The following is a 17,850-nucleotide window of genomic DNA, read 5'->3' on the forward strand; positions in this document are numbered from 1 at the left end:
ATTTTCTTCAGCATTTCTTTTTTAATCGGGACTATTTTGGTATAAACATAGTTTTTGTGCCTTTGCTTTTAGCTGTATTTTGTTATGAAGGAACATCATATGGGGTATTTAGGAAAGAACATAATCCCAGTACCTCCTTTCTAAATAAGGATTTCTTGTAATGATTCTCATTTTCTCTGACAGCAAGTTTTCATTTTGTAAGTCACCATTTGTTGAGTTTTAAGCCAAAACAATAAGTCCTTTGTTGTTACGCAAAAAAAAGACAATGCTGAGTGACACATGCATTTTACGCAATGTTTATGACACAGCAACAATATATGAGGTTGAGGAGGTGCGAAGGGTGCAATGCACATTATGCCTCGATAGACTTGGAACCAAGGTTGTGTGTGTTTCTGTGAGTGAGACGGAGACAGAGACAGAGAAATAGAAAGTACTTTAGTCTGAAGGACCTAGAGCCTTGGCTAACAGCCAGAAGTCTGGATACCCATAAACCCTTGCTGATGCTGCTGATGCTAGGCAGAATAGGCTTTTCAAAAAAGCAGTCAAACCTCTGTGACCAAATTTAAACTTTATGTCCCTCCAGATGAAATCTAACAGTGAAATCCAGCATCTAGAGTTTGCTTGGTAAACCTCCACAACCCCAACATTAAGTTCAAGTAAAACATTTTTTTTTCCTTTTTTTTTAAAATTGCAATTACTGGACGAAAAGTCTCTGCCAACAACACGACTTGCTTTAAAAGAATTTTTCACTTGAGTCAGAGTTAGTCGTTTTACGGTCCATTGACTAGATGTATTACCTTATCTTACCATCGAGAAGCAAATCAGTGCTTTTATCAAGTGGAACCACCTTTTAGAACCTCACTGTTTCAAGCTGATATTCACATTCAATAAAACATCATGTTCCAAGAGCCCACTTGAAGCAAACAGTGACCCATGTTAAGACCAGATTCACAGTTAGAAAAACACTGGTCTACAACCCAGTGAGATGTGGCTGGGTGCCAGCTGCCTACTCACTGCTCCTGTTCCTTACCACAGCTTAGATAAATTGGTCCCTGTGGGATTTCGTGAAGCTTCTTTGTACCTATTGTGACCTAGAGTCATGGTGACTCAGTCCCCCCCCCCCCCCCCAAAAAAAAAAAAAAAAAAATTAAAGCAATTTGCATTTTTAATGCAGGCTATTTTTGCAATATAATTGTAATAATTGGTGTGGATTGCAAGTCAAGGAAAAGAAGGAAAAAACATATGGAGGCAACATTTGTGGAATTCAAGGGGGAATTTAATTTGTACCCAAACTTTAACTATGTGACACTGAGAAAGATATCTATCTATCTATCTATCTATCTATCTATCTATCTATCTATCTATCTATCTATCTATCTATCTATCTATCTATCTATCTATCTATCTATCTATCTATCTATCATCTATCATCTATCTATCATTATCTATCTATCATCTATCTATCATCTATCTATCTAGATAAATGATTTGCTCTGATAATTAAATCAATTTTCGAGATAAAGAGAGACATTTTGCTGATGTGCTTGTTGATGTTGTGCTTGATAAAAACCTTCCACTGCACAGTCATTAGTCACTGTGGTGTCAGGCGCATGTAATTTAACAATTTCGCTGTCGATTTGATGTGGAAATTCTATAGTTGAACCATTGGTGGGATGGAAATGCATTGGTTGTTTTTGTTACATACCTGTGTACACATGGGCTAGCACAAACGCACACAGACTAGACCGTCTGTGGTTGACAGACAGCTTGACAGACACTTTGGGATTTTCTAGGCTTCAGGCTCAAGTTTAAGGGAATTGCTCTGAAAGGTGTTGCTTGAGGACGCCAGAAAATCAGTAGGGTTCATACTCTCTTATTGCTTGCATAAAGCACCACCGATTGCCAAAGGGCCCTTTAGCAAGGCATACAACTCCTCAGAACACTGCAGCAGTGCTACAGTATACATCTGAACTGTGGCACAGCGGTATCTCAGCGGGTAACTTACACCGAAGATCTTTAATTTACCTTTAGAATAACATCTCTTTGTCTATTTCTTAATTTGATTAAGAAAATGTTTTCAGACCTGTGAAAACAAATATTTCTTGAAAACCAACTTTCTCTTCTCTTCTCCTCAAAAACAAGCAACAGAACAGCATTAAACGTCTCAGGTATACTTTTAAGGGCCAGTGTTTAAAAGTAATGTTTTTTAAAAGATTGCTTAAGGCCAAAATAGCTACCCTTGAGTAGACTGTCAAACTATTCCATTGCCACGGGTCTAAATTAATCTAGCAAATTACATGTCCCTAAGTACAACTTAATATCTTCATTAACAGTGTAACACATTATCTGTGGTTACAATCGATGACATTTATCATATTGGCCCAACAATGTCTTTGCTTGTAGTTTTGATCATGATTTCATGAGTTATAAGAATTCAGAATGATTACAGTAGTTTATTAAGTGTTACACACAGAGTAAAAAGGTCCATCTTGCCTTAGGCCAATCTCTATCATGCCTTCTCTCTCCCACTCACTTCAGATAAGAGGATTCCTGTTTTATTTATTTATTTTTCTTTACCAAAATTTCCCCAAAATTCAAAATCCTGTTGCCAAGAATGTGTTCATCCATTGTTTCTAGATGCTACAGTGCTTTTTCATAGCATACTGTCTACAGTTTGTACAGGAAACTCTGCCAAGGCAGTAATTTACAACAGATCTTCTACCAACACCGTTTGCTTGCTCACCATGTTCCCTGCCATTTATCTCTGGCTGTTTTTATTAAAGAAAAATCTTCCACCCCTGGGAAAAAAAATAAAGCGTCATTTTTTAAAACGTGTTCCCTTCTTTTTAAAGTTTTCTTCCGTTATCTGCTCACTGGTTATCCACTACGCTCTTAATCTGTCTTTATCAAACAAATCACTTCCTGTCTGTTCATTTACTGTGTGCTGCGTTGTGTCACGGATAGACTAGTGCTCCATTTGACAATCTTGAAAAATGGTTCAAGGCCCAGAATTAAAGATTTAAACAAGTAAACACAAGGAATACATCTGTTGTACAAGTGTGTGGTGTATCCAGTGTTGGCAAGTGAAAGCCATATACTCTACAGTGACTGTGTAGTTTGTGTATATTTTCATAAATGCCAGAGCCTAAAGACAGATGAAAAGGGGGAGGAAAAGATAAGTTGAAAAGTTGGCCATCTTCGTCCATCAAAAGTAAGAACCTTATATGATATGAGTTGGACCTATCTACCCTTCAAGATCATTGCTATTCTGTCTGACCTCTTACTCCTGCGTGTGTTCCACTTGAACACCTTTAGGACAGTCAGCGTAAATTGCAGTGCGTGCCGTTGTACACAGGCATAGAGAACACTGACAATGTGATTATGATGTATTGTTCTTATTTACAATACAAATCTCAGCATTTTGGAAACAGGCCTGTACAAGGTAGACTAAAATTGACTTAAAATTGGACACGGGACCTTTTGGTTTGTCATGTTGGAAACTCCTGAGTTTGGAGCCCTGCATTTTAAAATGATGATTATTGTTATCCACCTTCTCGGTCAGTGGTTTTAATGTTTTGGTCGATTGGTCTAAATCTGACTCCTCTATTTTTAATCATGGCTTGTACTTAAGCCATCGCTACTCTGCTTATTCATTCACCGCATGCCCGCAGTAACTTTACTCATGTGACTCATGTAGCATTTGAAAACCTTTATTCCTTGCTTGGTACTTCCTTGTCGGGAGTGATGAGGTCAGAGCATTGATGACAAACATCAATGCTGTATATTTTTTTCATTCGCATATAATCTATTCCACTTCAGCTGGCTGCCTGAAATATAGAGAGCTTCAGAAAGCTGTTTGAACAAACTCTAAAAGCTTAAAAGTTATTGAAATTTTCTGCTTGGTGGACCACTTGTAAGCCAAATTTACCAGAAGAGTGCAAGGACATGTGGTGAAACATTCACTCAGAGTCCCGATTTGAAAGTTTTCTGTATTGGGTTAGTACTCTCGTATATGCTAAGTTCACACACACAAAGAGAGGGACTGGGAAGGTAACCTGATATTTTAAAAGATAAGTGGCGGACATGTAAACACCAAAGTATTCAGTGGGTGTGCTATGTTTTGCTACTTGGTGCCCGATTTGGGCATACGATTAAATGTTCTTTGGAGACGCCCCAAAAGGTTGATTCTGTTCATCTGGACGTAGCATTCCCACTGAAAACGCTACGTCCAGACGAACTGAATCAACCTTTTGGGAATTTACTTACCTGGATGACTGAGCATGCAACAAGACACTTGTTTGGAGACGGTTAGCTACAACAACAAATTAGTAAAGTGGCAATGGGACCAGGATGTCAAATAAATAGAGGATAGGAGGCTGTCACCACATATTCCTTCTTTAGCTTGTAGTAGACTGCAGGTGATTAGCAACGCTGTTCTGTCCTTCAACAAAACAAGAACTGCAATTCAATCAGACTCAACATGATTTTTCATTTGTTCAGATTTCACAATTTTTTATGTTTCTAGAAAAGCTTTGCCAAGATTTTATGCGTCTCTATATTTATTTTTGTTCAAATACAGAATATTGCCTTTTCCATGTTTTCCCTAAGTACAATGTGGAGGAGCTATCATAATGAAGTAATTTTGTGAATGCGCTGAGACTAATTTCCGATATGATGGCATGCTTTATTACCACACTACATCCAGTTTAAACACTTATCTTGGTGATTAGAAGAATATGTCACGATCAGAGATGCTAGCTATTTGATAGACTGGTCGGGCAGATACAGATGGACAGTTAGACAGATGGACGAAGAAGCAGAAAGGCACACAGGCAAAATGACTGGCTGGTTGGTTGGTTGACTGTAAAGACCAGCTGGCTGGAATCACTGAGTGGCTGTCTGATTACATAAGCTGGTTGACTGGGTGAACAGTTGACTGACTGCATAAACAGTCAAATATTCCAAAAGCAGCTCACTTATTTTCATATAAATGTCAAACAGGCATAGCACCAGTGTGTTTGCCTGATTGAGAAAGTGAGAGAGAGAGAGGGAGAGAGATGGATGGGGACATGGAATCATGTTGGTCCATCAGTGCAGTGACAGCTAGACGATTACTGCTCGTTAATTGACCGACCAACTGACTAACAGTCTTATGTGTGCGTGTGTGTGCGCACATGTGAATTTGCATCTGTCTCCTGGTCAATCCTCAATTTAAGAACAGAAATCACAGCTCTGTTTTACTCTTAGTGAAAGTTTGGACAGGGAAAAGGAATATTAATGATTGTGTCTGAGCATATTCACTATAATACAGTTTGCCTGAAGTTCATATTTTGGACTGCTTGTGATGATTTACAACATCTCATTTGTATGCACCAAATACTAAAAAAGGCATATAACGCTGCTTTAATCAATTTCCAGTTTATTAAAACCTGTTTTAGTTAAATATAGATCAAGGTTGATTCCACAGCTTGCTCCAAGCCCTTCTCAAACCTTTGCTGTTTTCATCCCCAGTCATTCCATAATGCATCCAGTACCTCTTTGATCAGTATGGAGCCATCCCCTCTCTAAATCGTTGACCAGTGGCTAAATTTAACCTTGGTCCAGAACTAAATGTCCTTGAGAGTTCATATGCCCATGAAATTAAAAATTCAGGAGGAAGGCATCCTCCTGATAATTAGTTATAGCCATTTTACTTTGTTCATGTCTTATTTGTTGAGTGGTGAAATATTAATGTGAGAATGCAAGTGTTGTCCCTTGTGGGCCACTAAGGTGATTTATTGTAGCCTGTGGACAGCCAATTCTCTTTCTGGTTCAGAAAATAGAAAATTCACAGAAAATGCAGTACACAGGTTTTAAAAGTAGACAGTTTCACACTACCAACGAAAACATTTGGACACGTAGGCGCATGATGTGCATTAGTTGACACTAGATCTCCTTACTCCTTACTAACACAAATATAAGTATGCAAACATCTTAAAAGAAAGTGGATTTATCAGTATAATTTAATTACTTTATAAAATAGTAAGCACAAGTAAATTTAGCTTCAATAAAACAAGATAAGCCATCAGAACAGTATAGAACAGATTTATATAGAATAATGAACTAAAACTTCTTTCATTTAATCATAGCAATTGCATTATTACATTATTACATTAACTTACAGCATCCTCTACTGGATTAAAATAGTTCACAGTTAATTAACCTAGCTACAGGCACTAGAATCCTTAGTCACAGGAAGCACATCAAATTCCAGATAAACCAACAATTAATAAAAGGTACGATGCATAGACAGGAACAAATAATGGAGGTGTCAGACACTACTGTGGTAAGTTTAAAAAACATTTTTTTTTGTACTTTAAGGCGAAACTGTTTTTTCTTACTTCTCACTTCCTCACTTCTTGTCTTACTACCCCCCTCCTGCCCCTCTCAGTATTGTCTTTCCTCCATTTTCTCTGTTTCCTTGCTTTCTTCCAACTCTCTCTCTGGTTGTTGCTTTCTGCATGCTCCCTTCATCTGTTATTGTCTGTCCTTTGTGTCCTTGCTCTGAGGCCAGAGAATTAAAATTATTCATTTTTCACTGTTCTCTGTTTTCACTGTCCTCTCTTTTGCTCAGTAGTGTAACTGAATTACTCCTTTTACTGTCTTTTTTTGTCCATCCACCTTTTTCCCTCTCTTTCTCAAACCTTATTTTCTGGACGTCTACATTTTTTCCACTTTGTCACTTTCATTTTCTCCTTTGTTGCGTCCCAGCCCAAAAATGAATTGGATAAAATGAATACAGAATCCAGACTCATTGTTGTTCTTGCTTTGATTGCATTAGTTAGAGTCTTGTTCCAATGTCTGTCTTTATTTTCCTGTTACTTCTTCCTTTTTTCTCTTTCCCTTTGTTAAAGTCGCATACTTTTTATGTATTGTTAAGAAAGTGTACTGATTTGTGTCCTTGCTATCTAATGCTGTACTCCACTGCATATGCAGAATTCTCAATTTGCAATTGTGCTTGCACACAGGCAAAATGTTGTGAGTATTTTGCCAATAATAGAAAAAAAAATACAAATTATAAAATGATTGGGTTGTGTGGGGTTATGACAGAAATCCTGTTTTAACCTATATATGTCTTATCAACATGCCAAGTTTGCCCAATGCTCTTATATATATATATATATATATATATATATATATATATATATATATATATATACAGGGAGTGCAGAATTATTAGGCAAATGAGTATTTTGTCCACACCATCCTCTGCATGCATGTTGTCTTACAAGCTCCAAGCTGTATAGGCTCGAAAGCCTACTACCAATTAAGCATATTAGGTGATGTGCATCTCTGTAATGAGAAGGGGTGTGGTCTAATGACATCAACACCGTATATCAGGTGTGCATAATTATTAGGCAACGTCCTTTCCTTTGGCAAAATGGGTCAAAAGAAGGACTTGACAGGCTCAGAAAAGTCAAAAATAGTGAGATATCTTGCAGAGGGATGCAGCAATCTCAAAATTGCAAAGCTTCTGAAGCGTGATCATCGAACAATCAAGCGTTTCATTCAAAATAGTCAACAGGGTCGCAAGAAGCGTGTGGAAAAACCAAGGCGCAAAATAACTGCCCATGAACTGAGAAAAGTCAAGCGTGCAGCTGCCAAGATGCCACTTGCCACCAGTTTGGCCATATTTCAGAGCTGCAACATCACTGGAGTGCCCAAAAGCACAAGGTGTGCAATACTCAGAGACATGGCCAAGGTAAGAAAGGCTGAAAGACGACCACCACTGAACAAGACACACAAGCTGAAACGTCAAGACTGGGCCAAGAAATATCTCAAGACTGATTTTTCTAAGGTTTTATGGACTGATGAAATGAGAGTGAGTCTTGATGGGCCAGATGGATGGGCCCGTGGCTGGATTGGTAAAGGGCAGAGAGCTCCAGTCCGACTCAGACGCCAGCAAGGTGGAGGTGGAGTACTGGTTTGGGCTGGTATCATCAAAGATGAGCTTGTGGGGCCTTTTCGGGTTGAGGATGGAGTCAAGCTCAACTCCCAGTCCTACTGCCAGTTTCTGGAAGACACCTTCTTCAAGCAGTGGTACAGGAAGAAGTCTGCATCCTTCAAGAAAAACATGATTTTCATGCAGGACAATGCTCCATCACACGCGTCCAAGTACTCCACAGCGTGGCTGGCAAGAAAGGGTATAAAAGAAGAAAAACTAATGACATGGCCACCTTGTTCACCTGATCTGAACCCCATTGAGAACCTGTGGTCCATCATCAAATGTGAGATTTACAAGGAGGGAAAACAGTACACCTCTCTGAACAGTGTCTGGGAGGCTGTGGTTGCTGCTGCACGCAGTGTTGATGGTGAACAGATCAAAACACTGACAGAATCCATGGATGGCAGGCTTTTGAGTGTCCTTGCAAAGAAAGGTGGCTATATTGGTCGCTGATTTGTTTTTGTTTTGTTTTTGAATGTCAGAAATGTATATTTGTGAATGTGGAGATGTTATATTTGTTTCATAGGTAAAAATAAATCATTGAAATGGGTATATATTTGTTTTTTGTTAAGTTGCCTAATAATTATGCACAGTAATAGTCACCTGCACACACAGATATCCCCCTAAAATAGCTAAAACTAAAAACAAACTAAAAACTACTTCCAAAAACATTCAGCTTTGATATTAATGAGTTTTGTGGGTTCATTGAGAACATGGTTGTTGTTCAATAATAAAATTATTCCTCAAAAATACAACTTGCCTAATAATTCTGCACTCCCTGTATATATATATAATATAAGTATTATGTTATATTATATTATATTAGTAGGTTGGTGAGTGCAAGCATTGCCTGCTATACATAAGCACAAGGGACATATTAGCCCCTTAATATCAAAAGAGGTGCATTAGATGTCAGGAGCAGGAAGGTTAGGGAGTAAAACAGTTGGTTTGGGGCTTTTCAGCACTAACAACAAGTGATCCGTAAAGACCAGAAGTTAAATCATATTTTAATTAAAGTTTGGTGGTGAAAATATCCATTTATTTCAGTGGATGGAATCTTCAGAGTGTGAGAGGCAGAAAAAAAACCTTTTTTTCTTTAACCTTATACTGAGTGCACAGTTTTCACTCTATAGGCAACATTTTATAACCATTTGGAGAGCAACTTCTTTGGCACTCATGATTATTAAACCAGGTGCATACAAATTATTGTTTTTCTTTCATAAGTCGTTTCTTGAGAGTAGTGCTGAGTGAAATTTCTCACTATTTTTTCCACTATAGTTACACAGAGTCCCATTGCTGTGGTAACCAATTGATGCTTAACTGACAGGTGTGAACAACTGACATATATTCATTAGAAATTAATCACTCTAATTAGTAGATTTGTATTTTTCCTCTCTTTGATTGGTGGATGTGTTTTCACAGCCTGTCTCTCTCAGACAAGTATTTGAATGTGACTATAATACCTGGCCCGAAATAGACCTGCAACATTTTCAGTCTATCCAAACCAATTTTTCTGTGTGTCAGTATCTCTGGCTGTCTGTATTTTTGAGTATGGATATACAGTGCCGGGAAACGCAAACACATTTCTTTTCAGTCAGTCATCTTAAGTCAAGATCAGGTCACACCAGAGTTTAAAGGCAAATCATCACAGCTTCAAGTGTGTAAGCTGACATTCACAGTTTAAACCTGCTCTTCTATTCACACACAAACGTAATAGTGGATTAAAAAAAAAAAAACTGACACTGACTTACAGAAGAGGACTAGATTTTCAAGCATCTGGTCACCGTGCCTTGGGTTTTCAAAATAAATACACTTATAGGAAATAAATTGGACTCTTTAAAGTGTTACATTTTTAAAAAGTCACTAATTATCAAATGTTTTAATGTAATAACAATGCCAAAATATATGAGCCCCTAATTAGTTTCAGAATTTCAGATGTTTGAAATTATCAGAATTTAAAAATAAACTTAACCCATGATTTATGTAAGTGTCATGGATTGTTCTGTGGCAGGCAGGTTTTGGACCCAAAGGCAGGACTATTGCTGAATTCTAACATAATACAAAATAATGCAGGTGCAGACACAAGATAACTTCTAGGACAACTTCTACAATCTTCTAGGAGGCAAAACTGCGAGGGAGAACACGACCAAGAACAGAAGCAAAGTGAGGGTATAAGTACAAAAATGGAGATCGGGGCAGAGTGGACACACCTGAGGAAACACAGCTGAGCTGATACTAACCAATGAGACAAGGGGAAGCAGAACTGAACCTAGCTCACGCGAGACAAGGGTCTATCAAGATAAAATAGAAAGTAATAAAGACTGGGACCAGGACTTAGACATACTAACATGACAGAACAAAACGGGACATAAAACACAAAGACAGGACACTGAGGGACCAGAACAACACGGGAGCATGAGAGGGGAGTCAGAAAGGGATACAAACACAGAGAAGAGACTAGGACAGGCTGGATATGAATGGTAACTAATATCATCATCGGAAAAGCATAGAAAAAAACCTCAAAAGCACTAGGGAACAATAAAATACTTCAAAGAATGAGATATAGAACAGGAACATAAATCAAATCCCAAAAGAAATGAATCATGAGTCCACAACAAAAACTCGAAATGCTGGGTCAAAAACCAGCATTCATCTTTTTACCCTATTATTATCAACAGCTATTTGCCCCTAGCTTTTTTTTTTTAGCAACAATTCCTCTGTAGTCTTGTCTTTCACACTCTCCAGACGTGGCATAGTTTAGTTTTTTTAGTGCTGCTTAAAATTGCTTTGGCCAAAAATGTGTGTAGGAAAAACCCTGCATATTTCCTACACTGATTTTATTCATTTCCTTTCAGTCACATATATTTATGTTAACCTTGTAAAGAAGAATCTACAGGCATCCAGATATTTCTAACCTTATATCACCTCCACTGGCTTTTCATTATGACGAAGCAGTAGTTATATTCAGAACGTACCATCCAAGATTAAAAGATCAAAGATAGTCTTTTACTTTGACCACCAAACTGTCCCAGTGAAGCGTATCCTGTCTGCAGTCACGTGTCGGTACTCATGACATGATCAGTTATCATGGCGGTTCTTTTGCTTTGTTGCAGATTCAGAGATTTTGTGGGAAAAGCCACAAACTACAAATTGCATTTCTTCAGTGTCAGAGAAAAAACAGGCAAATAGGAGCTCATGAAGAGACCTTGTTTCAGTGGGAACCTTTATTGTTTTATTCTTAATGATAACATCAACATAGCCATGTACTTACAGCTCCATGTTTCAGGTTTTCATAAACATTTGCCTAAAGGTTTGCCTCATTATTAGTTTCCAGAAATGGGCTGTCTTGCTGTTTCAATAATTTACTTTTTCCTCTTTTGCAGGTTGTCAGGATTCATGCTGCCCTCCCCTGTAGTCAGCAGTGGATCCATATTGGCCTTGTGGTTTACCACAGATTTTGCTGTGAGTGCACAGGGTTTCAAAGCTGTGTATGAAGGTAAGAAAATGTGTCATTGTGTTCATGTGTATGAGTGGTCAGAGATAACAGTGATAAATTGGAACCTGCATATTGTTGGTATGGTGCTGAAAATGTATTGTACTGTAAGATTTTCAAGAAAAGAATGTGTGAAAGTCCTTTTTGTTATACAATAGTTACAGGTCCTGTAGCTTGTGTGTGTGCTGAGACTTTGACCATACTAATGGAGGTGAATGTAATGCTTAACACTTTGTTTGCTGTTGTTTTTGTTTAGAGGTTTTTCTATTTTATCAGTGATTAATCAAACATCTTCTCAGTGATGACCTGGTGTTTTGGATTAGAAAACAGAGCAGCAGAAATTATTTGGGGTTTTTTTAGTTTTCTTTTTTTTTTTTTGATGGAGTCAGTCAGGTGTGGCTGTTTGTATCTCTAGAAATCAGGCAAGCAAACTCTCAGTTGATCAAGCACTTATAAGCATCCAACAAATCTGTGTACGATTAAGGTGAAGCTCCATAGATTAGCTATGCTTTTGATTTATGGGAATGACTGTTCATTTTCATAGTTCTGCATGACCGAACCTGGGCTTGCAGCCCAGAGCTGTTGTTTTGGCCATTAGTCGATTAGTTGGAACTACTTAAATACACCATACATTATATGTATACGAATACTATATCCATGCATTCATTTTTCTTTATTGTGATTTCTACAATAAGAGTTGAATGTTCAGTTTTGATGTGTCTCTTATGTGTTTGTGTTTTGTACACAAGACTGTTCCATGTCTGCGTGCCTGGTATGACACAAATCCTTAGCCTGACCTTTGGAAGATGTGCATACACACATGGAGTGCACACTTAAACACATACATATATATTTCATTACGTTTGTGTAACAGTTCATCTATGAATGATGAACTTTAAATATCAAAGACTAACTCAAGAGACAGGATCTTCACACTGACTCCAGTGTGTGAGTGCATGTTTGTTTCACGTAAATGTTACTCTCTGTGCACATCTTCTTCTTTTTTTTGCAGTGTGTCTGTGTCTGTTTCTAGATGTGTCCCATTCATGTGTTCATGTATATTGAAAGAAAACCCTTTCTTACCTTTGTTCCTTTTCCCATCTGTGGGGACCCTTAAGTGTGTTTATAGCCTCAGGATTGATTGGTAGTGCATTTTTTTGAGACTGTGTGTAAATCCAAGCAAGACATGGCATTTATAAATAGTTTGGGTTGTCCTGTCTATAGTTGGGATTGTCTGTCATGTGACCTATCTATATCCGTACAGTATGTGCAAGCACTAGTACTGAACACATGACTTTTACAACCTGTGCATTGCTGCAGAACCTCATGCTCTGTTCAAATAATACATTTACGTTCCTCCGTATTTTATCAATGAAAAAGCAGAAAGATGACGAAAGTATATCTGAAAGGGGCAGTTGGCTTGCATTAGGTGTAATAATTTATTTGTTTCACAATTTCACTCTCTTTCGGTTTCCTGACAGCATAAGCAGACAAATATCAAAATGATAATTGTTTTGGGGGGGAGCAATGGGAGCAGGACAGAAACAAAAAATGACCACAATAGCTGCAAATCATGCTAACAGTTACAAAAATATCGAAAAGAAAAAGCATAGTAAAAATTGGATTTTATTGATATATATATCTCAGAAGATCCAGAGATTTTGAGCCAAGTTACTGAAAGACAACACGAAGGGCAAAGTAAATTCTAAGGCTACGTTCACACTGCAGGTCTTAATGCTCAATTCCGATTTTTTGATCAAATCCGATTTTTTTGTCTGCTTGTTCACACTACAGATAAAATGCGACAGCAAACGTGTATTGTTTGACTGATGGCCATTAATATAAAGACTTTGGACTTTACGTTTCCCAATTTTTGCTTTAAGTTATTTTGTTATTTACATAATAATGTAAATATTTACATAATAATGTAAATAACCCAATAATTATCCTTATTGCTGTTTTAGAGAGGAGCGGTGCTTCAAAGGATAGTTGCAGATTTCTGCCAGAATCTGCCGATTATACAGTACAAATAAAATGTTCACGTTGTCTTCCCAACAGTTTCACTGACATCTACACTGGATGGCCAGGAAGCGTTCGCGATGTCTTATCGGGCGCTTCTCCAGCGCTGATAATTGGCGTCTGTCTTGTGTCAGTGACGTAAAAGACGGATTTAATGCGACATGATCGTTCAAACAGCAGTCGCTTTCTAAAACATCGGATATGTATCGGATTCAGTACCACATACAAAAGTGACCCAGATCAAATTTGAAAATATCGGATTTGTGCCGTTCACACTGTCATACCATGATCGGATATGGGTCGCATAGGGTCAAAAAAATCGGATTTGATGCGCTTTCGCCTGCAGTGTGAACGTAGCCTAATATAATGTGTTAAAAGATCAGGTATTAATCTGTTCCATTTCTTAAACTGCCTGACAATTTCAGAAAGAACTGGGAACAATCAGAACATGGGGTGCCACCAGCATCCCCTGCCCCGGCAGCTGCTGGAGTGAGCGGTCGGTACGGTGAAAGTCTGTCCTGGTGGAACACCACCATGCACCCCGGGCCAGGCATGCGGATCCGGTACACCACTTCTGTTAGCCGCTCCACAACCTCCGCCGGCCCTTTCCAGTGGCTGCAGAGCTTGGGGGACACTCCTCTCTTGCGAACCCAAACCTTGTCGCCAGGCACGGAAGCTCCCCCTCGGCACCTGGTGTCGTAGGCTCTTTTCTGTCGTACTCTGGCACTGGCCTGGGCCTGGCGGGTGTAGTCATGAACCACCTGCAGCCGCTCCCTCAGCCTCCTGTAGTAGTCCATCTCTGGCCCACCATCAATCCCTGGCTCAGGGGGGGACCCAAACACCAAATCTACAGGCGTCCGGAGCTCCCATCCACTGCAGGCGTGCACTGGCTGGACTCCTGAACCGCAGTCCGATACGACCAAAGGACCAGGGGCAGATGTCGGTCCCAATCCCGCTGGTGGCGGCTGTTGAGAATGGCAAGCTGGGTGGCCAGCGTGCGGTTGAAGCGCTCGACCAAGCCATCGCTTTGCGGGTGGGGCGGTGTGGTTCTCGTCTTCTCCACCCCCAGCCGCCGACAGATCTCCCTAAAGATCTTCGATTCGAAGTTATGCCCTGTGACCGCAGCGACTGAGGCACCAACAGCTGCAGGAGATCTCTGCCCTGACCGGGGGCCCGCCATCTCCGGTATAGCAGGCCGTCATGGGTCTCCAGATTGTTGTACTGGGAATGGTAGGCCTTCACTTCGGGCCCCTATCCCGACACCCCCGTCCAGCCTGGACATTGCACTGCCTCCAGCCAGTCCCCCACCTGAACCAACGTCGCGTCAGCTTCCTGCTTCTGCTTCAGCTGCTGTGTGGTCAGTGGGAGCCATCCCCCTCCGCTGGCTGTGGCCTGAGCAGTAGCCACGCCCAGTGCCTCCTGGGCCCGCTCCTCCTGCCGCCGACAGTAGCGGCACTCGACAGCCATGCAGGGCCGTCTGGAGAGGGCATCAGCGTTGCCATGCTGTCGACCTGAGCCAAGTTAAAGATGCATGGTCAATGCACAGGAGGAACCGGCAGCCGTGCAAGCATGGCCAGAAGTGCCGCACTATGGCGAGCAGCTCCCGCCGAGTCACGCAGTAGTTCCTCTCGGCTCCCCCCAGAGCACGGCTGAAGTATGCCACCACTAGTTCTCCAGCCTCATCCTGCTGTGAAAGGACCACCCCAACTCCTACATTGCTAGCGTCAGTGTCCACAATAAAAGATTGCTTAGCGTCGGGGTAGGTTAGGACTGGAGCTCTGGTGAGGGCCTCCTTCAGCTGTGCAAAAGCCGTAGCACAGGCATCACCCCAACCAAACGGCTGGCTCTTATCAGTCAGGCGGTGGAGAGGGCTGGCTATCATCACGAACCCCTTGATGAACAGGCAGTAGTAGGCGGCTAGGCCCAGGAAGCTCCGCAGTTCTTTGACATTCGAGGGAGTTGGCCAGTCCCGGACCGCAGCCACCTTTGCGGGGTCGGTGGCGATACCTTGAGCGCCGATCGTAAGGCCCAAGAACGTGGACTCTTTCGCCAACAGCTGGCACTTCGCAGGATTGAGTCGCAGCCCAGCTTGTCGGATGGTACTGAAGGCCTCGCTCAGGTGGGACAGTGCACTGTCGAAGTCGCCACCGTGCACCAACAGGTTATCCAGGTACACAACGCAACGGCTACAAGGGATGTTCACGAGCACCCTCGCCATCAGCCTCTCGAACATCGTTGGCATTGCAGAGCCCAAATGGCATGACCCTGAACTGCCACAGCCCCTGTCCGATGGTGAATGCAATCTTAGGCCTTGCTTCGGAGGCTAGCTCCACCTGCCAGTAACTGCTGCATAGGTCGAGGGAGCTGAACCAGCTGGAGCCGGTAATGTAATCCAGGGCCTCGTCGATCCGCGGAAGCGGATACGAATCCTTCTTGGTGACTGCATTGAGATGGCGAAAAATCCACGCAGAACCTCGAGCTGCCATCCTTCTTTCCCACCAGGACCACGGGTGCCGCCCATGGGCTGTTGGACGGCTCGAACACCCCAGCCGCAGTCATCTCACGGATCTTTTCCTCCGCCTCCTGCCGTTTCGAGAGGGGCAGCCGGCGTAGGCGCAGATGGATGGGTTGAGCAGAGCCGGTGTCGATGGTGTGCTGGACCAGCCCCGTCTGCCTGCAGTCTTTGTCACTGGTGGCAAAGATGTCCACGTTCTCGTCCAGGAGGCACCTGAACTGCTGGCGCTGGTCAATGTTGAGACCTACACTGCTGCGCTGCCACAGGTCATCAACAGCCTTGGTTGTCTCAGTCGAGGGAGGTTTGTCGGGCTTAGAGGCTGGGGCTGAGGTGAGTAGAGATGATCCAGAGCCACCGGTGCCCGAAGTCTGTTGAGCGGCAGCTGCCAGAAGCCTGGCTTGTCTGTCTCTGGTCCCCCCCCATTCCCAGCTTTTGACTGCCCTGGAGGGCCAGAGTCTCTGTACTAAGAGTGATGGCCAGCTTCACGGTGTCAACGCAGGCCCCCCAGCGGGTCAGCAGATCAAGGCCGATGATGCACTGATCTTGGACGTCAGCAAGCCAGAAGTCATGCACCAGCTCCAGATCGTTCACTCGGATCTGCAACGGTTTCTTCCCCCGCATGTCAGTTCTCTCCCCCGTCACCGTCATCAGCTGGTCGGTGGGTGACCAACCCATCACAAGCGGCCCGGATGTTCCAGGGTGCACACCAGGTCGTATTAGGGAAATGGTAGACCCCGTGTCTACCAGGGCCCGGCAGGGCTGGTCCTCAACACGGCAGCTCAGGTAGAGTCCTTTGAGGTGCCCGACTCGGTCCACCACCATGCATCATCCTTGGAGGGGGGCAGGAAGCTGGAACGGTGGTCCCCTCACTACACCGCGCTGTCGGGACCCGTCGGGGGACTTACATGGGTGGTCGCTTCCTCGATCCTCAATTGCCAGCTCCCCAAGCAGCAAATGCTCTACTCGACGGCTTGCTCCAGCCTCTGAATGTCTCTCTTCATTCCGGCCAGGGTGAGCTATCCCACTTCTGACACCAATGTGGCGAGCTCAGGCAAGGAGACAGAGGTGTCGTTGGTCTTGCTTCCCCATATTGCCAGGGAGCACAGCCGTTTATTTTCAACAGAAAATCACTGCCGCTAACCCAACTGCTTGGCGTAGCTCTAGCATAACAACAAGAAGAAAAAGGCGCTCTCTCACCCAGAAAACACACAGTCGCAGAGAGAGCGCGTCACATGGTAATCATGGCAATATAACGCTGCCACCTGAAACAACAGAACACAGCTGTCAAACAAAACCCAAACAGCCCTGACCTGCTAAATTATGAATGTGGCCATGGCTTTTTGACCTGCATAACAGAAAAACACTTCTTAGCTGTCTCATCGAGAACTTCACTTTAAAGCTTGGCATAAAAAATATAAAAAATGTCTCTGCTCCTGTCACCAATTAGGCAAAATCCAAATCAACAATTATATTTAGTTTTAAGATATTTCAGTGTTGTTTGATTTCTTCAAATTCATTAAGAAAGTGGGACCACCTAAAATGTTCGGATTCAGATTTGAAGGGTGAACGTGATGTTAGGACTGTGCATTTAACGGTTGAGCCATGTGAATATACAGACTACACTGTCAATGTCTAAAAAAAATAAAAACAAAAAAAAATGTCAATTTGAATATTATTCTAAAAAAATGTTAAGAATGTGTCACAAAGACAGGAACTTGAATTCATAACTATTTAGTATTTACTGTCGCTACTGGGGACTATTATGGGGGGACTGCATGATCACAGTGAGACTGTTAGACTGACTGGAAGTAATGGTCTTCCTGATCTGAACCCAAGTAT

At 41.9% G+C, this 17,850-nt stretch overlaps 1 protein-coding gene across 2 annotated transcripts in view; it reads left to right on the forward strand.

Moving 5' to 3' along the window:
* The window catches only part of LOC146393616 (CUB and sushi domain-containing protein 1-like), a 437,819-nt gene that overhangs the window by 149,185 nt on the left and 270,784 nt on the right, over positions 1-17,850 (forward strand). For both annotated transcript variants that reach the window (XM_084931950.1, XM_084931959.1), the window contains exon 3: positions 11,368-11,480. In XM_084931950.1, the coding sequence (XP_084788076.1) occupies positions 11,368-11,480 (113 nt within the window). The remainder of the gene's footprint in view (positions 1-11,367; positions 11,481-17,850) is intronic.

The sequence above is a fragment of the Perissodus microlepis genome, chromosome 1, assembly GCF_051167445.1.
Source record: "Perissodus microlepis isolate ML-2025 ecotype Zambia chromosome 1, ASM5116744v1, whole genome shotgun sequence".
In the NCBI taxonomy this organism is placed as follows: Eukaryota; Metazoa; Chordata; class Actinopteri; order Cichliformes; family Cichlidae; genus Perissodus; species Perissodus microlepis.